We start from the raw sequence: 21,895 nt of genomic DNA on the forward strand, positions 1-21,895 counted from the left end.
CCTGCGTGCCACATTCAGTCTTAGGATCCCAGGCTTATGTTCCCCCCACAATGTTATGTGAAGACTGGGGCCAGCCCTGCGTGCCACATTCAGTCTTAGGATCCTAGGCTTATGTTCCCCTCACAGTGTTATGTGAAGACTGGGGCCGGCCCTGCGTGCCACATTCAGTCTTAGGATCCTAGGCTTATGTTACCCTCACAGTGTTATGTGAAGACTGGGGCCGGCCCTGCGTGCCACATTCAGTCTTAGGATCCCAGGCTTATGTTCCCCTCACAATGTTATGTGAAGACTGGGGCCGGCCCTGCGTGCCACATTCAGTCTTAGGATCCTAGGCTTATGTTCCCCTCACAATGTTATGTGAAGACTGGGGCCGGCCCTGCGTGCCACATTCAGTCTTAGGATCCCAGGCTTATGTTCCCCTCACAATGTTATGTGAAGACTGGGGCCGGCCCTGCGTGCCACATTCAGTCTTAGGATCCTAGGCTTATGTTCCCCTCACAATGTTATGTGAAGACTGGGGCCGGCCCTGCGTGCCACATTCAGTCTTAGGATCCCAGGCTTATGTTCCCCTCACACTGTTATGTGAAGACTGGGGCCGGCCCTGCGTGCCACGTTCAGTCTTAGGATCCTAGGCTTATGTTCCCCTCACAATGTTATGTGAAGACTGGGGCCGGCCCTGCGTGCCACGTTCAGTCTTAGGATCCTAGGCTTATGTACCCCTCACAATGTTATGTGAAGACTGGGGCCGGCCCTGCGTGCCACATTCAGTCTTAGGATCCCAGGCTTATGTTCCCCCCACAATGTTATGTGAAGACTGGGGCCGGCCCTGCGTGCCACATTCAGTCTTAGGATCCCAGGCTTATGTTCCCCTCACAATGTTATGTGAAGACTGGGGCCGGCCCTGCGTGCTACATTCAGTCTTAGGATCCCAGGCTTATGTTCCCCTCACAATGTTATGTGAAGACTGGGGCCGGCCCTGCGTGCTACATTCAGTCTTAGGATCCCAGGCTTATGTTCCCCTCACAATGTTATGTGAAGACTGGGGCCGGCCCTGCGTGCCACATTCAGTCTTAGGATCCTAGGCTTATGTTCCTCTCACAATGTTATGTGAAGACTGGGGCCGGCCCTGCGTGCCACATTCAGTCTTAGGATCCCAGGCTTATGTTCCCCTCACAGTGTTATGTGAAGACTGGGGCCGGCCCTGCGTGCCACATTCAGTCTTAGGATCCCAGGCTTATGTTCCCCTCACAATGTTATGTGAAGACTGGGGCCGGCCCTGCGTGCCACGTTCAGTCTTAGGATCCCAGGCTTATGTTCCCCTCACAATGTTATGTGAAGACTGGGGCCGGCCCTGCGTGCCACATTCAGTCTTAGGATCCTAGGCTTATGTTCCCCTCACAATGTTATGTGAAGACTGGGGCCGGCCCTGTGTGCCACATTCAGTCTTAGGATCCCAGGCTTATGTTCCCCTCACAATGTTATGTGAAGACTGGGGCCGGCCCTGCGTGCCACATTCAGTCTTAGGATCCCAGGCTTATGTTCCCCTCACAATGTTATGTGAAGACTGGGGCCGGCCCTGCGTGCCACATTCAGTCTTAGGATCCCAGGCTTATGTTCCCCTCACAATGTTATGTGAAGACTGGGGCCGGCCCTGCGTGCCACATTCAGTCTTAGGATCCCAGGCTTATGTTCCCCTCACAATGTTATGTGAAGACTGGGGCCGGCCCTGCGTGCCACATTCAGTCTTAGGATCCCAGGCTTATGTTCCCCTCACAATGTTATGTGAAGACTGGGGCCGGCCCTGCGTGCCACATTCAGTCTTAGGATCCCAGGCTTATGTTCCCCTCACAATGTTATGTGAAGACTGGGGCCGGCCCTGTGTGCCACATTCAGTCTTAGGATCCCAGGCTTATGTTCCCCTCACAATGTTATGTGAAGACTGGGGCCGGCCCTGCGTGCCACATTCAGTCTTAGGATCCCAGGCTTATGTTCCCCTCACAATGTTATGTGAAGACTGGGGCCGGCCCTGCGTGCCACATTCAGTCTTAGGATCCCAGGCTTATGTTCCCCTCACAGTGTTATGTGAAGACTGGGGCCGGCCCTGCGTGCCACATTCAGTCTTAGGATCCCAGGCTTATGTTCCTCTCACAATGTTATGTGAAGACTGGGGCCGGCCCTGCGTGCCACATTCAGTCTTAGGATCCCAGGCTTATGTTCCCCTCACAATGTTATGTGAAGACTGGGGCCGGCCCTGCGTGCCACATTCAGTCTTAGGATCCCAGGCTTATGTTCCTCTCACAATGTTATGTGAAGATTGGGGCCGGCCCTGCGTGCCACATTCAGTCTTAGGATCCTAGGCTTATGTTCCCCTCACAATGTTATGTGAAGACTGGGGCCGGCCCTGCGTGCCACATTCAGCCACAGGAACTGAGAATGGTGGCCACTATCTGGCACTGTGTATATGTTCCTACTCCTGCTGGATGGAAGCACAACATATGGAACTATATGGCACTACCTCTCAGGGCCAGCAGCATTCAGCATGTCTCCCAGGTAAGCCATCACACCCAATATCACCGTCTGTATAGAAAGGCGGCTCGGCTTCTCTTGGATCTGGCTGGGGTTGCAGCTTCCATCTCGCTGCAGAAGTTTCTGGAAGCTCAGGATGGGAAATGGCCATTGATGGACGAGATCCTGAAGCACTAAGGTCCTCTTGCCCAGAAAGGCAGCTTTAAATAGCACTGGATAGAGTTCTTTGGGCACAAAATCCAGCGCTTGGCGGAGAGAGGTGTGGTCACAAACCACCTTCTGTGCAGACAGGAATACCAGCGATGCCATCACTCAGGAGGCCTCCAGCATCATCATCCCTGTGAAAAGACAGCAGGAGCTGAGAACAGGAGATGGATACAGTAGAATCTTGCTATACTAAACTCTTATGACCAATTCTGATATAATATATATATATATATATATATATATATATATATATATATATATATATATATATATATATATCAGAATCAGAATCAGAATCAGAATCAGAATCACTTTATTCGCCATATATATATATATATATATATATCTTTTCCTGGTTCCTTGAAGTTTACTATAAACAGATTCTACTGTATCCACTTAAGTACTGGAGGTTGTGGGGGGGAGGGAAGGATATAGGAAGGTAGGGGGTCAGGTAGAAGTGGGAGGGATCAGCTAAGGTCAGGGAGGAGAGGATGTATATGAAGGAAGGGGAGGCAGAGAAGGGAACAGCTGGGCAGGGGAGGAAACTGGAAGGTAGGGAAGGCAGTTAGAACGGGACAGCTAAGCTGGGAGGGAACAGCTGGTCAGGGTTGGGGAGGATACAGGAAGGTAGGGATGACAGGTTGGCGGGGGGTAGGGAAGAAAGCTAGGCGGGCAAGGGGAAGCAGGGTCAGGCTACAGGAAGGCAGCTGTGTAGAGGAGCAGGCCGCCCCCATTTCCCTGCTGATAAACAGGTATAATAGCCGGGAGCTTATAGGAAGGTAGGGAAGGCAGATAGGCGGGGGAAGGGAGGCAGGTAGGTGGGGAAGGGACAGCTAAGCAGGGGAGGCTGGCCAGGCTATAGGGAGGGAGCTGTGTAGAGGAGCAGGCTGCCGCCCCAATCTCCCTGCTAATAAACAGGTATAATGGCCGGGGAGGATATAGGAAGGCAGGTAGGCAGGGGAGGGCACAGCTAGGTGGAAGCGAGGAGGCAGGTAGGCGGGGGAGACAGCTAGGTGGGGAAGGGGATGCCAGGGAAGGTGGGCAGGGGAGGATGCTGGAAAGTAGGGAAAGCAGGTAGGCGGGGAGGGGACAGCTAGGCGGGGGAGAGGAGGCAGGTAGGTGGGGGATACAGGTGAGCAGGGGATGGAACAGCTAGGCGGAGAAGGGGATGCCAGGGAGGGAACAGCTGGGCAGGGGAGGATACTGGAAGGTAGGAAAAGCAGGTAGGCGGGGAGGGGAGGCAGGTAGGTGGGGGAGGGGACAGCTAGACGGAGAGGCAGGTAGGTGGGGGAGGGGACAGTTGGGCAGGGAGGATACAGGAAGTTAGGGAAGGCAGGTAGGCAGGGGAGGGGAAAGCTAGGCAGGGAGGCGGGGGAGCGGAGGCAGGTAGGCTGGGGAGGGGACAGCTAGGCGGGGGAGGGGAGGCAGGTAGGCGGGGGAGGGGACAGCTAGGTGGGGAGGGGAGGCAAGTAGGCGGGGGAGGGGACAGCTAGGTGGGGAGGGGAGGCAGGTAGGCTGGGGAGGGGACAGCTAGGTGGGGAGGGTAGGCAGGTAGGCTGGGGAGGGTAGGCAGGTAGGTGAGGAGGCAGGTAGGCGGGGGAGGGGACAGCTAGGCGGGGGAGGGGAGGCGGGGGGACAGGTAGGCGGGGGAGGCAGGTAGGCGGGGGAAGGGACAGCTAGGCGGGGGAGGGAAGGCAGGTAGGCGGGGGAAGGGACAGCTAGGTGAGGAGGCAGGTAGGCGGGGGAGGGGACAGCTAGGCGGAGGAGGGGAGGCGGGGGAAGGGACAGCTAGGCGGGGAGGGGACAGCTAGGTGGAGGAGGGGAGGCAGATAGGCGGGGGAGGGGACAGTTGGGCGGGGGAGGGTAGGCAGGTAGGCTGGGGAGGGGACAGTTAGGTGGGGAGGGGAGGCAGGTAGGCGGGGGAGGGGACAGCTAGGCGGGCGAGGGGAGGCAGGTAGGCGGGGGAGGGAAGGCAGGTAGGCGGGGGAGGGGACAGCTAGGTGGGGAGGCAGGTAGGCGGGGGAGGGGACAGCTAGGCGGGGGAGGGAAGGCAGGTAGGCGGGGGAAGGGACAGCTAGGTGAGGAGGCAGGTAGGCGGGGGAGGGGACAGCTAGGCGGAGGAGGGGAGGCGGGGGAAGGGACAGCTAGGCGGGGGAGGGGACAGCTAGGTGGAGGAGGGGAGGCAGATAGGCGGGGGAGGGGACAGTTGGGCGGGGGAGGGTAGGCAGGTAGGCTGGGGAGGGGACAGTTAGGTGGGGAGGGGAGGCAGGTAGGCGGGGGAGGGGACAGCTAGGCGGGCGAGGGGAGGCAGGTAGGCGGGGGAGGGGAGGCAGGTAGGCGGGGGAGGGGACAGCTAGGTGGGGAGGCAGGTAGGCGGGGGAGGGGACAGCTAGGCGGGGGAGGGGACAGCTAGGTGGAGGAGGGGAGGCAGATAGGCGGGTGAGGGGACAGTTGGGCGGGCGAGGGGAGGCAGGTAGGCGGGGGAGGGAAGGCAGGTAGGCGGGGGAGGGGACAGCTAGGTGGGGAGGCAGGTAGGCGGGGGAGGGGACAGCTAGGCGGGGGAGGCAGGTAGGCGGGGGAAGGGACAGCTAGGCGGGGGAGGGAAGGCAGGTAGGCGGGGGAAGGGACAGCTAGGTGAGGAGGCAGGTAGGCGGGGGAGGGGACAGCTAGGCGGGGGAGGGGAGGCGGGGGAAGGGACAGCTAGGCGGGGGAGGGGACAGCTAGGTGGAGGAGGGGAGGCAGATAGGCGGGGGAGAGGACAGTTGGGCAGGGGTGGGGGGGGGGGGGAAGGGCAGGCAGGGCCAGGCTACAGGAAGGCAGACGTGCAGAGGAGCAGACTCCCCAACCCCCCTCCCCGCTAACCGGCTCACCTGTCCCTCCGCAGCCCCCAGACTCTGCTCCTCCTCCTCCAGCACCGGGTGTAGTGACGTCACACGGGCCTATTATTATTATTATACCCCCTGGTTATTACACTAGGAAGCTCCCAGCACGGAGCACGCCTCTTGCGTAATGACGCCTCATCGCTCCTCCCCTTCCCTCTGCAGTGAGCGCGCTGCGTCACGCGACCTCGGTGTGACGCTTCAGTGGCGGAAGGGCGTGGCTTCCTTGGTGTGACGCGTCAGTGACGGTGAGGGCGTGGCTTCCTTGGTGTGACGCCTAAGTGACGGGAGGGCGTGGTTTCCTCGGTGTGACGCGTCAGTGACGGAGAGGGCGTGGCTTCCTCGGTGTGACGCCTCAGTGACGGAGAGGGCGTGGCTTCCTCGGTGTGACGCCTCAGTGACGGGAGGGCGTGGTTTCCTCGGTTTGACGCGTCAGTGACGGGGAGGGCGTGGCTTCCTTGGTGTGACGCGTCAGTGACGGTGAGGGCGTGGCTTCCTCGGTGTGACGCGTCAGTGACGGGAGGGCGTGGCTTGCTCGGTGGGACTCCGCCCTGCGCTGAGCACGAGGTAGCGGAAGCTGCTGATTAGAAGTGTATATAGGAGTCTGCATGTAATGTGTGTGTACAGGGGATGTATATAGGGGATGTATATAGGGGACGGGGTGTGTACAGTGTATAGGGTGTGTATAGGGGGTGTATATAGGGGTCTGCATGTAATGTGTGTGTATATAGGGGGTGTATATAGGGTGTGTATGTATAAGGGGACGGGGTGTGTACAGTGTATAGGGTGTGTATGTATATGGGTGTGTATAGGGGGTGTATATAGGGGTCTGCATGTAATGTGTGTGTATATAGGGGTATGTACAGTGTATAGGGTGTGTATGTATATGGGTGTGTATAGGGGGTGTATATAGGGGTCTGCATGTAATGTGTGTGTATATAGGGGGTGTATATAGGGTGTGTATGTATAAGGGGACGGGGTGTGTACAGTGTATAGGGTGTGTATGTATATGGGTGTGTATAGGGGGTGTATATAGGGGTCTGCATGTAATGTGTGTGTATATAGGGGTATGTACAGTGTATAGGGTGTGTATGTATATGGGTGTGTATAGGGGGTGTATATAGGGGTCTGCATGTAATGTGTGTGTATATAGGGGGTGTATATAGGGTGTGTATGTATAAGGGGACGGGGTGTGTACAGTGTATAGGGTGTGTATGTATATGGGTGTGTATAGGGTGTGTATGTATATGGGTGTGTATAGGGGTGTATATAGGGGTGTGTACAGTGTATAGGGTGTGTATGTATATGGGTGTGTATAGGGGGTGTATATAGGGGTCTGCATGTAATGTGTGTGTATATAGGGGGTGTATATAGGGTGTGTATGTATAAGGGGACGGGGTGTGTACAGTGTATAGGGTGTGTATGTATATGGGTGTGTATAGGGGATGTATATAGGGGTCTGCATGTAATGTGTGTGTATATAGGGGTGTGTATAGGGTGTGTATGTATATGGGTGTGTATAGGGGGTGTATATAGGGGTCTGCATGTAATGTGTGTGTATATAGGGGTGTGTACAGTGTATAGGGTGTGTATGTATATGGGTGTGTATAGGGGGTGTATATAGGGGTCTGCATGTAATGTGTGTGTATATAGGGGGTGTATATAGGGTGTGTATGTATAAGGGGACGGGGTGTGTACAGTGTATAGGGTGTGTATGTATATGGGTGTGTATAGGGGTGTATATAGGGGTGTGTACAGTGTATAGGGTGTGTATGTATATGGGTGTGTATAGGGGTGTATATAGGGGTGTGTACAGTGTATAGGGTGTGTATGTATATGGGTGTGTATAGGGGGTGTATATAGGGGTGTGTACAGTGTATAGGGTGTGTATGTATATGGGTGTGTATAGGGGTGTATATAGGGGTGTGTACAGTGTATAGGGTGTGTATGTATATGGGTGTGTATAGGGGGTGTATATAGGGGTCTGCATGTAATGTGTGTGTATATAGGGGGTGTATATAGGGTGTGTATGTATAAGGGGACGGGGTGTGTACAGTGTACAGGGTGTGTATGTATATGGGTGTGTATAGGGGTGTGTACAGTGTATAGGGTGTGTATGTATATGGGTGTGTATAGGGGTGTATATAGGGGTGTGTACAGTGTATAGGGTGTGTATGTATATGGGTGTGTATAGGGGGTGTATATAGGGGTCTGCATGTAATGTGTGTGTATATAGGGGGTGTATATAGGGTGTGTATGTATAAGGGGACGGGGTGTGTACAGTGTATAGGGTGTGTATGTATATGGGTGTGTATAGGGGTGTATATAGGGGTGTGTACAGTGTATAGGGTGTGTATGTATATGGGTGTGTATAGGGTGTGTATATAGGGTGTGTATGTATAAGGGGACGGGGTGTGTACAGTGTATAGGGTGTGTATGTATATGGGTGTGTATAGGGGTGTATATAGGGGTGTGTACAGTGTATAGGGTGTGTATGTATATGGGTGTGTATAGGGTGTGTATATAGGGTGTGTATGTATAAGGGGACGGGGTGTGTACAGTGTATAGGGTGTGTATGTATATGGGTGTGTATAGGGGGTGTATATAGGGGTGTGTACAGTGTATAGGGTGTGTATGTATATGGGTGTGTATATGGGGTGTATATAGGAGTCTGCATGTAATGTGTGTGTATATAGGGGTGTGTATAGGGTGTGTATATAGGGGTCTGCATGTAATGTGTGTGTATATAGGGGTGTGTACAGTGTATAGGGTGTTTATGTATATGGGGGTGTATAGGGGGTGTATATAGGGGTCTGCATGTAATGTGTGTGTATATAGGGGTGTGTACAGTGTATAGGGTGTGTATGTATATGGGTGTGTATAGGGGGTGTATATAGGGGTCTGCATGTAATGTGTGTGTATATAGGGTGTGTATATAGGGTGTGTATGTATAAGGGGACGGGGTGTGTACAGTGTATAGGGTGTGTATGTATATGGGTGTGTATAGGGGGTGCATATAGGGGTCTGCATGTAATGTGTGTGTATATAGGGGGTGTATATAGGGTGTGTATGTATAAGGGGACGGGGTGTGTACAGTGTATAGGGTGTGTATGTATATGGGTGTGTATAGGGGTGTATATAGGGGTGTGTACAGTGTATAGGGTGTGTATGTATATGGGTGTGTATAGGGTGTGTATATAGGGTGTGTATGTATAAGGGGACGGGGTGTGTACAGTGTATAGGGTGTGTATGTATATGGGTGTGTATAGGGGGTGTATATAGGGGTGTGTACAGTGTATAGGGTGTGTATGTATATGGGTGTGTATAGGGGGTGTATATAGGGGTCTGCATGTAATGTGTGTGTATATAGGGGTGTGTACAGTGTATAGGGTGTGTATGTATATGGGTGTGTATAGGGGGTGTATATAGGGGTCTGCATGTAATGTGTGTGTATATAGGGGTGTGTACAGTGTATAGGGTGTGTATGTATATGGGTGTGTATAGGGGTGTGTACAGTGTATAGGGTGTGTATGTATATGGGTGTGTATAGGGGGTGTATATAGGGTGTGTATGTATAAGGGGACGGGGTGTGTACAGTGTATAGGGTGTGTATGTATATGGGTGTGTATAGGGGTGTATATAAGGGTGTGTACAGTGTATAGGGTGTGTATGTATATGGGTGTGTATAGGGGATGTATATAGGGGTCTGCATGTAATGTGTGTGTATATAGGGGTGTGTACAGTGTATAGGGTGTGTATGTATACGGGTGTATATAGGGGTCTGCATGTAATGTGTGTGTATATAGGGGTGTGTACAGTGTATAGGGTGTGTATGTATATGGGTGTGTATAGGGGGTGTATATAGGGGTCTGCAAGTAATGTGTGTGTATATAGGGGGTGTATATAGGGTGTGTATGTATAAGGGGACGGGGTGTGTACAGTGTATAGGGTGTGTATGTATATGGGTGTGTATAGGGGTGTATATAGGGGTGTGTACAGTGTATAGGGTGTGTATGTATATGGGTGTGTATAGGGGTGTATATAGGGGTGTGTACAGTGTATAGGGTGTGTATGTATATGGGTGTGTATAGGGGGTGTTTATAGGGGTGTGTACAGTGTATAGGGTGTGTATGTATATGGGTGTGTATAGGGGTGTATATAGGGGTGTGTACAGTGTATAGGGTGTGTATGTATATGGGTGTGTATAGGGGGTGTATATAGGGGTCTGCATGTAATGTGTGTGTATATAGGGGGTGTATATAGGGTGTGTATGTATAAGGGGACGGGGTGTGTACAGTGTACAGGGTGTGTATGTATATGGGTGTGTATAGGGGTGTATATAGGGGTGTGTACAGTGTATAGGGTGTGTATGTATATGGGTGTGTATAGGGGTGTATATAGGGGTGTGTACAGTGTATAGGGTGTGTATGTATATGGGTGTGTATAGGGGGTGTATATAGGGGTCTGCATGTAATGTGTGTGTATATAGGGGGTGTATATAGGGTGTGTATGTATAAGGGGACGGGGTGTGTACAGTGTATAGGGTGTGTATGTATATGGGTGTGTATAGGGGTGTATATAGGGGTGTGTACAGTGTATAGGGTGTGTATGTATATGGGTGTGTATAGGGTGTGTATATAGGGTGTGTATGTATAAGGGGACGGGGTGTGTACAGTGTATAGGGTGTGTATGTATATGGGTGTGTATAGGGGTGTATATAGGGGTGTGTACAGTGTATAGGGTGTGTATGTATATGGGTGTGTATAGGGTGTGTATATAGGGTGTGTATGTATAAGGGGACGGGGTGTGTACAGTGTATAGGGTGTGTATGTATATGGGTGTGTATAGGGGGTGTATATAGGGGTGTGTACAGTGTATAGGGTGTGTATGTATATGGGTGTGTATAGGGGGTGTATATAGGGGTCTGCATGTAATGTGTGTGTATATAGGGGTGTGTACAGTGTATAGGGTGTGTATGTATATGGGTGTGTATAGGGGGTGTATATAGGGGTCTGCATGTAATGTGTGTGTATATAGGGGTGTGTACAGTGTATAGGGTGTGTATGTATATGGGTGTGTATAGGGGTGTGTACAGTGTATAGGGTGTGTATGTATATGGGTGTGTATAGGGGGTGTATATAGGGTGTGTATGTATAAGGGGACGGGGTGTGTACAGTGTATAGGGTGTGTATGTATATGGGTGTGTATAGGGGTGTATATAAGGGTGTGTACAGTGTATAGGGTGTGTATGTATATGGGTGTGTATAGGGGATGTATATAGGGGTCTGCATGTAATGTGTGTGTATATAGGGGTGTGTACAGTGTATAGGGTGTGTATGTATACGGGTGTATATAGGGGTCTGCATGTAATGTGTGTGTATATAGGGGTGTGTACAGTGTATAGGGTGTGTATGTATATGGGTGTGTATAGGGGGTGTATATAGGGGTCTGCAAGTAATGTGTGTGTATATAGGGGGTGTATATAGGGTGTGTATGTATAAGGGGACGGGGTGTGTACAGTGTATAGGGTGTGTATGTATATGGGTGTGTATAGGGGTGTATATAGGGGTGTGTACAGTGTATAGGGTGTGTATGTATATGGGTGTGTATAGGGGTGTATATAGGGGTGTGTACAGTGTATAGGGTGTGTATGTATATGGGTGTGTATAGGGGGTGTTTATAGGGGTGTGTACAGTGTATAGGGTGTGTATGTATATGGGTGTGTATAGGGGTGTATATAGGGGTGTGTACAGTGTATAGGGTGTGTATGTATATGGGTGTGTATAGGGGGTGTATATAGGGGTCTGCATGTAATGTGTGTGTATATAGGGGGTGTATATAGGGTGTGTATGTATAAGGGGACGGGGTGTGTACAGTGTACAGGGTGTGTATGTATATGGGTGTGTATAGGGGTGTATATAGGGGTGTGTACAGTGTATAGGGTGTGTATGTATATGGGTGTGTATAGGGGTGTATATAGGGGTGTGTACAGTGTATAGGGTGTGTATGTATATGGGTGTGTATAGGGGGTGTATATAGGGGTCTGCATGTAATGTGTGTGTATATAGGGGGTGTATATAGGGTGTGTATGTATAAGGGGACGGGGTGTGTACAGTGTATAGGGTGTGTATGTATATGGGTGTGTATAGGGGTGTATATAGGGGTGTGTACAGTGTATAGGGTGTGTATGTATATGGGTGTGTATAGGGTGTGTATATAGGGTGTGTATGTATAAGGGGACGGGGTGTGTACAGTGTATAGGGTGTGTATGTATATGGGTGTGTATAGGGGTGTATATAGGGGTGTGTACAGTGTATAAAGTGTGTATGTATATGGGTGTGTATAGGGTGTGTATATAGGGTGTGTATGTATAAGGGGACGGGGTGTGTACAGTGTATAGGGTGTGTATGTATATGGGTGTGTATAGGGGGTGTATATAGGGGTGTGTACAGTGTATAGGGTGTGTATGTATATGGGTGTGTATATGGGGTGTATATAGGAGTCTGCATGTAATGTGTGTGTATATAGGGGTGTGTATAGGGTGTGTATATAGGGGTCTGCATGTAATGTGTGTGTATATAGGGGTGTGTACAGTGTATAGGGTGTTTATGTATATGGGGGTGTATAGGGGGTGTATATAGGGGTCTGCATGTAATGTGTGTGTATATAGGGGTGTGTACAGTGTATAGGGTGTGTATGTATATGGGTGTGTATAGGGGGTGTATATAGGGGTCTGCATGTAATGTGTGTGTATATAGGGTGTGTATATAGGGTGTGTATGTATAAGGGGACGGGGTGTGTACAGTGTATAGGGTGTGTATGTATATGGGTGTGTATAGGGGGTGTATATAGGGGTCTGCATGTAATGTGTGTGTATATAGGGGGTGTATATAGGGTGTGTATGTATAAGGGGACGGGGTGTGTACAGTGTATAGGGTGTGTATGTATATGGGTGTGTATAGGGGTGTATATAGGGGTGTGTACAGTGTATAGGGTGTGTATAGGGTGTGTATATAGGGTGTGTATGTATAAGGGGACGGGGTGTGTACAGTGTATAGGGTGTGTATGTATATGGGTGTGTATAGGGGGTGTATATAGGGGTGTGTACAGTGTATAGGGTGTGTATGTATATGGGTGTGTATAGGGGGTGTATATAGGGGTCTGCATGTAATGTGTGTGTATATAGGGGTGTGTACAGTGTATAGGGTGTGTATGTATATGGGTGTGTATAGGGGGTGTATATAGGGGTCTGCATGTAATGTGTGTGTATATAGGGGTGTGTACAGTGTATAGGGTGTGTATGTATATGGGTGTGTATAGGGGTGTGTACAGTGTATAGGGTGTGTATGTATATGGGTGTGTATAGGGGGTGTATATAGGGTGTGTATGTATAAGGGGACGGGGTGTGTACAGTGTATAGGGTGTGTATGTATATGGGTGTGTATAGGGGTGTATATAGGGGTGTGTACAGTGTATAGGGTGTGTATGTATATGGGTGTGTATAGGGGGTGTATATAGGCGTCTGCATGTAATGTGTGTGTATATAGGGGTGTGTACAGTGTATAGGGTGTGTATGTATATGGGTGTGTATAGGGGGTGTATATAGGGGTCTGCATGTAATGTGTGTGTATATAGGGGGTGTATATAGGGTGTGTATGTATAAGGGGACGGGGTGTGTACAGTGTATAGGGTGTGTATGTATATGGGTGTGTATAGGGGTGTATATAGGGGTGTGTACAGTGTATAGGGTGTGTATGTATATGGGTGTGTATAGGGGGTGTATATAGGGTGTGTATGTATAAGGGGACGGGGTGTGTACAGTGTATAGGGTGTGTATGTATATGGGTGTGTATAGGGGTGTATATAGGGGTGTGTACAGTGTATAGGGTGTGTATGTATATGGGTGTGTATAGGGGGTGTATATAGGGGTCTGCATGTAATGTGTGTGTATATAGGGGTGTGTACAGTGTATAGGGTGTGTATGTATATGGGTGTGTATAGGGGGTGTATATAGGGGTCTGCATGTAATGTGTGTGTATATAGGGGGTGTATATAGGGTGTGTATGTATAAGGGGACGGGGTGTGTACAGTGTATAGGGTGTGTATGTATATGGGTGTGTATAGGGGTGTATATAGGGGTGTGTACAGTGTATAGGGTGTGTATGTATATGGGTGTGTATAGGGGGTGTATATAGGGTGTGTATGTATAAGGGGATGGGGTGTGTACAGTGTATAGGGTGTGTATGTATATGGGTGTGTATAGGGGTGTATATAGGGGTGTGTACAGTGTATAGGGTGTGTATGTATATGGGTGTGTATAGGGGGTGTATATAGGGGTCTGCATGTAATGTGTGTGTATATAGGGGGTGTATATAGGGTGTGTATGTATAAGGGGACGGGGTGTGTACAGTGTATAGGGTGTGTATGTATATGGGTGTGTATAGGGGTGTATATAGGGGTGTGTACAGTGTATAGGGTGTGTATGTATATGGGTGTGTATAGGGGGTGTATATAGGGTGTGTATGTATAAGGGGATGGGGTGTGTACAGTGTATAGGGTGTGTATGTATATGGGTGTGTATAGGGGTGTATATAGGGGTGTGTACAGTGTATAGGGTGTGTATGTATATGGGTGTGTATAGGGGGTGTATATAGGGGTCTGCATGTAATGTGTGTGTATATAGGGGTGTGTACAGTGTATAGGGTGTGTATGTATATGGGTGTGTATAGGGGGTGTATATAGGGGTCTGCATGTAATGTGTGTGTATATAGGGGGTGTATATAGGGTGTGTACGTATAAGGGGACGGGGTGTGTACAGTGTATAGGGTGTGTATGTATATGGGTGTGTATAGGGGATGTATATAGGGGTCTGCATGTAATGTGTGTGTATATAGGGGTGTGTACAGTGTATAGGGTGTGTATGTATACGGGTGTATATAGGGGTCTGCATGTAATGTGTGTGTATATAGGGGTGTGTACAGTGTATAGGGTGTGTATGTATATGGGTGTGTATAGGGGGTGTATATAGGGGTCTGCATGTAATGTGTGTGTATATAGGGGGTGTATATAGGGTGTGTATGTATAAGGGGACGGGGTGTGTACAGTGTATAGGGTGTGTATGTATATGGGTGTGTATAGGGGATGTATATAGGGGTCTGCATGTAATGTGTGTATATAGGGATGTGTACAGTGTATAGGGTGTGTATGTATACGGGTGTATATAGGGGTCTGCATGTAATGTGTGTGTATATAGGGGTGTGTACAGTGTATAGGGTGTGTATGTATATGGGTGTGTATAGGGGGTGTATATAGGGGTCTGCATGTAATGTGTGTGTGTATATAGGGGGTGTATATAGGGTGTGTATGTATAAGGGGACGGGGTGTGTACAGTGTATAGGGTGTGTATGTATATGGGTGTATATAGGGGTGTGTACAGTGTATAGGGTGTGTATGTATATGGGTGTGTATAGGGGGTGTATATAGGGTGTGTATGTATAAGGGGACGGGGTGTGTACAGTGTATAGGGTGTGTATGTATATGGGTGTGTATAGGGGTGTATATAGGGGTGTGTACAGTGTATAGGGTGTGTATGTATATGGGTGTGTATAGGGGGTGTATATAGGGTGTGTATGTATAAGGGGACGGGGTGTGTACAGTGTATAGGGTGTGTATGTATATGGGTGTGTATAGGGGTGTATATAGGGGTGTGTACAGTGTATAGGGTGTGTATGTATATGGGTGTGTATAGGGGGTGTATATAGGGTGTGTATGTATAAGGGGACGGGGTGTGTACAGTGTATAGGGTGTGTATGTATATGGGTGTGTATAGGGGTGTATATAGGGGTGTGTACAGTGTATAGGGTGTGTATGTATATGGGTGTGTATAGGGGGTGTATATAGGGGTCTGCATGTAATGTGTGTGTATATAGGGGTGTGTACAGTGTATAGGGTGTGTATGTATATGGGTGTGTATAGGGGGTGTATATAGGGGTCTGCATGTAATGTGTGTGTATATAGGGGGTGTATATAGGGTGTGTATGTATAAGGGGACGGGGTGTGTACAGTGTATAGGGTGTGTATAGGGGTGTATATAGGGGTGTGTACAGTGTATAGGGTGTGTATGTATATGGGTGTGTATAGGGGGTGTATATAGGGTGTGTATGTATAAGGGGACGGGGTGTGTACAGTGTATAGGGTGTGTATGTATATGGGTGTGTATAGGGGGTGTATATAGGGGTCTGCATGTAATGTGTGTGTATATAGGGGTGTGTACAGTGTATAGGGTGTGTATGTATATGGGTGTGTATAGGGGGTGTATATAGGGGTCTGCATGTAATGTGTGTGTATATAGGGGTGTGTACAGTGTATAGGGTGTGTATGTATATGGGTGTGTATAGGGGGTGTATATAGGGGTCTGCATGTAATGTGTGTGTATATAGGGGGTGTATATAGGGGGTGTATGTATAAGGGGACGGGGTGTGTACAGTGTATAGGGTGTGTATGTATATGGGTGTGTATAGGGGATGTATATAGGGGTCTGCATGTAATGTGTGTGTATATAGGGGTGTGTACAGTGTATAGGGTGTGTATGTATACGGGTGTATATAGGGGTCTGCATGTAATGTGTGTGTATATAGGGGTGTGTACAGTGTATAGGGTGTGTATGTATATGGGTGTGTATAGGGGGTGTATATAGGGGTCTGCATGTAATGTGTGTGTATATAGGGGGTGTATATAGGGTGTGTATGTATAAGGGGACGGGGTGTGTACAGTGTATAGGGTGTGTATGTATATGGGTGTGTATAGGGGATGTATATAGGGGTCTGCATGTAATGTGTGTGTATATAGGGGTGTGTACAGTGTATAGGGTGTGTATGTATACGGGTGTATATAGGGGTCTGCATGTAATGTGTGTGTATATAGGGGTGTGTACAGTGTATAGGGTGTGTATGTATATGGGTGTGTATAGGGGGTGTATATAGGGGTCTGCATGTAATGTGTGTGTGTATATAGGGGGTGTATATAGGGTGTGTATGTATAAGGGGACGGGGTGTGTACAGTGTATAGGGTGTGTATGTATATGGGTGTGTATAGGGGTGTATATAGGGGTGTGTACAGTGTATAGGGTGTGTATGTATATGGGTGTGTATAGGGGGTGTATATAGGGGTCTGCATGTAATGTGTGTGTATATAGGGGTGTGTACAGTGTATAGGGTGTGTATGTATATGGGTGTGTATAGGGGGTGTATATAGGGGTCTGCATGTAATGTGTGTGTGTATATAGGGGGTGTATATAGGGTGTGTATGTATAAGGGGACGGGGTGTGTACAGTGTATAGGGTGTGTATGTATATGGGTGTGTATAGGGGGTGTATATAGGGGTCTGCATGTAATGTGTGTGTATATAGGGGTGTGTACAGTGTATAGGGTGTGTATGTATATGGGTGTGTATAGGGGGTGTATATAGGGGTCTGCATGTAATGTGTGTGTATATAGGGGTGTGTACAGTGTATAGGGTGTGTATGTATATGGGTGTGTATAGGGGGTGTATATAGGGGTCTGCATGTAATGTGTGTGTATATAGGGGGTGTATATAGGGTGTGTATGTATAAGGGGACGGGGTGTGTACAGTGTATAGGGTGTGTATGTATATGGGTGTGTATAGGGGTGTATATAGGGGTGTGTACAGTGTATAGGGTGTGTATGTATATGGGTGTGTATAGGGGGTGTATATAGGGTGTGTATGTATAAGGGGAGGGGGTGTGTAAAGTGTATAGGGTGTGTATGTATATGGGTGTGTATAGGGGTGTATATAGGGGGGGGGGAAGTGTATAGGGTGTGTATGTATATGGGTGTGTATAGGGGGTGTATATAGGGGTCTGCATGTAATGTGTGTGTATATAGGGGTGTGTACAGTGTATAGGGTGTGTATGTATATGGGTGTGTATAGGGGTGTATATAGGGGTGTGTACAGTGTATAGGGTGTGTATGTATATGGGTGTGTATAGGGGGTGTATATAGGGTGTGTATGTATAAGGGGACGGGGTGTGTACAGTGTATAGGGTGTGTATGTATATGGGTGTGTATAGGGGTGTATATAGGGGTGTGTACAGTGTATAGGGTGTGTATGTATATGGGTGTGTATAGGGGGTGTATATAGGGGTCTGCATGTAATGTGTGTGTATATAGGGGGTGTATATAGGGTGTGTATTTATAAGGGGACGGGGTGTGTACAGTGTATAGGGTGTGTATGTATATGGGTGTGTATAGGGGTGTATATAGGGGTGTGTACAGTGTATAGGGTGTGTATGTATATGGGTGTGTATAGGGGGTGTATATAGGGTGTGTATGTATAAGGGGACGGGGTGTGTACAGTGTATAGGGTGTGTATGTATATGGGTGGGTATAGGGGTGTATATAGGGTTGTGTACAGTGTATAGGGTGTGTATGTATATGGGTGTGTATAGGGGGTGTATATAGGGGTCTGCATGTAATGTGTGTGTATATAGGGGTGTGTACAGTGTATAGGGTGTGTATGTATATTTGTGTGTATAGGGGGTGTATATAGGGGTCTGCATGTAATGTGTGTGTATATAGGGGGTGTATATAGGGTGTGTATGTATAAGGGGACGGGGTGTGTACAGTGTATAGGGTGTGTATGTATATGGGTGTGTATAGGGGATGTATATAGGGGTCTGCATGTAATGTGTGTGTATATAGGGGTGTGTACAGTGTATAGGGTGTGTATGTATACGGGTGTATATAGGGGTCTGCATGTAATGTGTGTGTATATAGGGGTGTGTACAGTGTATAGGGTGTGTGTGTATAGGGGGTGTATATAGGGGTCTGCATGTAATGTGTGTGTATATAGGGGGTGTATATAGGGTGTGTATGTATAAGGGGACGGGGTGTGTACAGTGTATAGGGTGTGTATGTATATGGGTGTGTATAGGGGATGTATATAGGGGTCTGCATGTAATGTGTGTGTATATAGGGGTGTGTACAGTGTATAGGGTGTGTATGTATACGGGTGTATATAGGGGTCTGCATGTAATGTGTGTGTATATAGGGGTGTGTACAGTGTATAGGGTGTGTATGTATATGGGTGTGTATAGGGGGTGTATATAGGGGTCTGCATGTAATGTGTGTGTATATAGGGGGTGTATATAGGGTGTGTATGTATAAGGGGACGGGGTGTGTACAGTGTATAGGGTGTGTATGTATATGGGTGTGTATAGGGGATGTATATAGGGGTCTGCATGTAATGTGTGTGTATATAGGGGTGTGTACAGTGTATAGGGTGTGTATGTATACGGGTGTATATAGGGGTCTGCATGTAATGTGTGTGTATATAGGGGTGTGTACAGTGTATAGGGTGTGTGTGTATAGGGGGTGTATATAGGGGTCTGCATGTAATGTGTGTGTATATAGGGGGTGTATATAGGGTGTGTATGTATAAGGGGACGGGGTGTGTACAGTGTATAGGGTGTGTATGTATATGGGTGTGTATATGGGTGTATATAGGGGTCTGCATGTAATGTGTGTGTATATAGGGGTGTGTACAGTGTATAGGGTGTGTATGTATATGGGTGTGTATAGGGGGTGTATATAGGGGTCTGCATGTAATGTGTGTGTATATAGGGGGTGTATATAGGGTGTGTATGTATAAGGGGACGGGGTGTGTACAGTGTATAGGGTTTGTATGTATATGGGTGTGTATAGGGGGTGTATATAGGGTTCTGCATGTAATGTGTGTGTATATAGGGGGTGTATATAGGGTGTGTATGTATAAGGGGACGGGGTGTGTACAGTGTATAGGGTGTGTATGTATATGGGTGTGTATAGGGGATGTATATAGGGGTCTGCATGTAATGTGTGTGTATATAGGGGTGTGTACAGTGTATAGGGTGTGTATGTATATGGGTGTGTATAGGGGGTGTATATAGGGGTCTGCATGTAATGTGTGTGTATATAGGGGGTGTATATAGGGTGTGTATGTATAAGGGGACGGGGTGTGTACAGTGTATAGGGTGTGTATGTATATGGGTGTGTATAGGGGGTGTATATAGGGTGTGTATGTATAAGGGGACGGGGTGTGTACAGTGTATAGGGTGTGTATGTATATGGGTGTGTATAGGGGTGTGTACAGTGTATAGGGTGTGTATGTATATGGGTGTGTATAGGGGGTGTATATAGGGTCTGCATGTAATGTGTGTGTATATAGGGGTGTGTACAGTGTATAGGGTGTGTATGTATATGGGTGTGTATAGGGGGTGTATATAGGGGTCTGCATGTAATGTGTGTGTATATAGGGGGTGTATATAGGGTGTGTATGTATAAGGGGACGGGGTGTGTACAGTGTATAGGGTGTGTATGTATATGGGTGTGTATAGGGGTGTATATAGGGGTGTGTACAGTGTATAGGGTGTGTATGTATATGGGTGTGTATAGGGGGTGTATATAGGGTGTGTATGTATAAGGGGACGGGGTGTGTACAGTGTATAGGGTGTGTATGTATATGGGTGTGTATAGGGGTGTATATAGGGGTGTGTACAGTGTATAGGGTGTGTATGTATATGGGTGTGTATAGGGGGTGTATATAGGGGTCTGCATGTAATGTGTGTGTATATAGGGGGTGTATATAGGGTGTGTATGTATAAGGGGACGGGGTGTGTACAGTGTATAGGGTGTGTATGTATATGGGTGTGTATAGAGGATGTATATAGGGGTCTGCATGTAATGTGTGTGTGTATATAGGGGTGTGTACAGTGTATAGGGTGTGTATGTATACGGGTGTATATAGGGGTCTGCATGTAATGTGTGTGTATATAGGGGTGTGTACAGTGTATAGGGTGTGTATGTATATGGGTGTGTATAGGGGGTGTATATAGGGGTCTGCATGTAATGTGTGTGTATATAGGGGGTGTATATAGGGTGTGTATGTATAAGGGGACGGGGTGTGTACAGTGTATAGGGTGTGTATGTATATGGGTGTGTATAGGGGATGTATATAGGGGTCTGCATGTAATGTGTGTGTATATAGGGGTGTGTACAGTGTATAGGGTGTGTATGTATACGGGTGTATATAGGGGTCTGCATGTAATGTGTGTGTATATAGGGGTGTGTACAGTGTATAGGGTGTGTATGTATATGGGTGTGTATAGGGGGTGTATATAGGGGTCTGCATGTAATGTGTGTGTATATAGGGGGTGTATATAGGGTGTGTATGTATAAGGGGACGGGGTGTGTACAGTGTATAGGGTGTGTATGTATATGGGTGTGTATAGGGGATGTATATAGGGGTCTGCATGTAATGTGTGTGTATATAGGGGTGTGTACAGTGTATAGGGTGTGTATGTATATGGGTGTATATAGGGGTCTGCATGTAATGTGTGTGTATATAGGGGTGTGTACAGTGTATAGGGTGTGTATGTATATGGGTGTGTATAGGGGGTGTATATAGGGGTCTGCATGTAATGTGTGTGTATATAGGGGGTGTATATAGGGTGTGTATGTATAAGGGGACGGGGTGTGTACAGTGTATAGGGTTTGTATGTATATGGGTGTGTATAGGGGGTGTATATAGGGGTCTGCATGTAATGTGTGTGTATATAGGGTGTGTATATAGGGTGTGTATGTATAAGGGGACGGGGTGTGTACAGTGTATAGGGTGTGTATGTATATGGGTGTGTATAGGGGTGTATATAGGGGTGTGTACAGTGTATAGGGTGTGTATGTATATGGGTGTGTATAGGGGGTGTATATAGGGGTCTGCATGTAATGTGTGTGTATATAGGGGGTGTATATAGGGTGTGTATGTATAAGGGGACGGGGTGTGTACAGTGTATAGGGTGTGTATGTATATGGGTGTGTATAGGGGATGTATATAGGGGTCTGCATGTAATGTGTGTGTATATAGGGGTGTGTATGTATACGGGTGTATATAGGGGTCTGCATGTAATGTGTGTGTATATAGGGGTGTGTACAGTGTATATGGGTGTGTATAGGGGGTGTATATAGGGGTCTGCATGTAATGTGTGTGTATATAGGGGGTGTATATAGGGTGTGTATGTATAAGGGGACGGGGTGTGTACAGTGTATAGGGTGTGTATGTATATGGGTGTGTATAAGGGATATATAGGGGTCTGCATGTAATGTGTGTGTATATAGGGGTGTGTACAGTGTATATGGGTGTGTATAGGGGGTGTATATAGGGGTCTGCATGTAATGTGTGTGTATATAGGGGGTGTATATAGGGTGTGTATGTATAAGGGGATGGGGTGT

The 21,895-nt window shown here is 48.1% G+C and overlaps 2 protein-coding genes across 3 annotated transcripts in view; one reads left to right on the plus strand and one right to left on the minus strand.

Annotated features, from left to right (window-relative positions):
* The window catches only part of LOC137519291 (leucine-rich repeat-containing protein 14-like), a 137,651-nt gene that overhangs the window by 15,943 nt on the left and 99,813 nt on the right, over window positions 1-21,895 (minus strand). Inside the window, exons 1-2 of one of the 2 annotated variants that reach the window (XM_068238236.1) lie at window positions 5,604-5,861; window positions 2,516-2,864 (exon numbers count right to left, since the gene is read on the minus strand). In XM_068238236.1, coding sequence (XP_068094337.1) covers window positions 2,516-2,835 — 320 coding nt within the window. In that variant the 5' untranslated portion in view covers window positions 2,836-2,864; window positions 5,604-5,861. Of the gene's footprint in view, window positions 1-2,515; window positions 2,865-5,603; window positions 5,862-21,895 lie in introns of those variants that run through there. The other variant, XM_068238237.1, reaches the window with a different exon arrangement.
* MTRR (5-methyltetrahydrofolate-homocysteine methyltransferase reductase) overlaps window positions 6,190-21,895 on the plus strand; it is a 361,300-nt gene continuing 345,594 nt past the window's right edge. Inside the window, exon 1 of the mRNA XM_068238238.1 lies at window positions 6,190-6,227. Coding sequence (XP_068094339.1) covers window positions 6,226-6,227 — 2 coding nt within the window. The 5' untranslated portion in view covers window positions 6,190-6,225. The remainder of the gene's footprint in view (window positions 6,228-21,895) is intronic.

This window comes from Hyperolius riggenbachi, chromosome 5 (assembly GCF_040937935.1).
Source record: "Hyperolius riggenbachi isolate aHypRig1 chromosome 5, aHypRig1.pri, whole genome shotgun sequence".
Lineage (NCBI taxonomy): Eukaryota > Metazoa > Chordata > Amphibia > Anura > Hyperoliidae > Hyperolius > Hyperolius riggenbachi.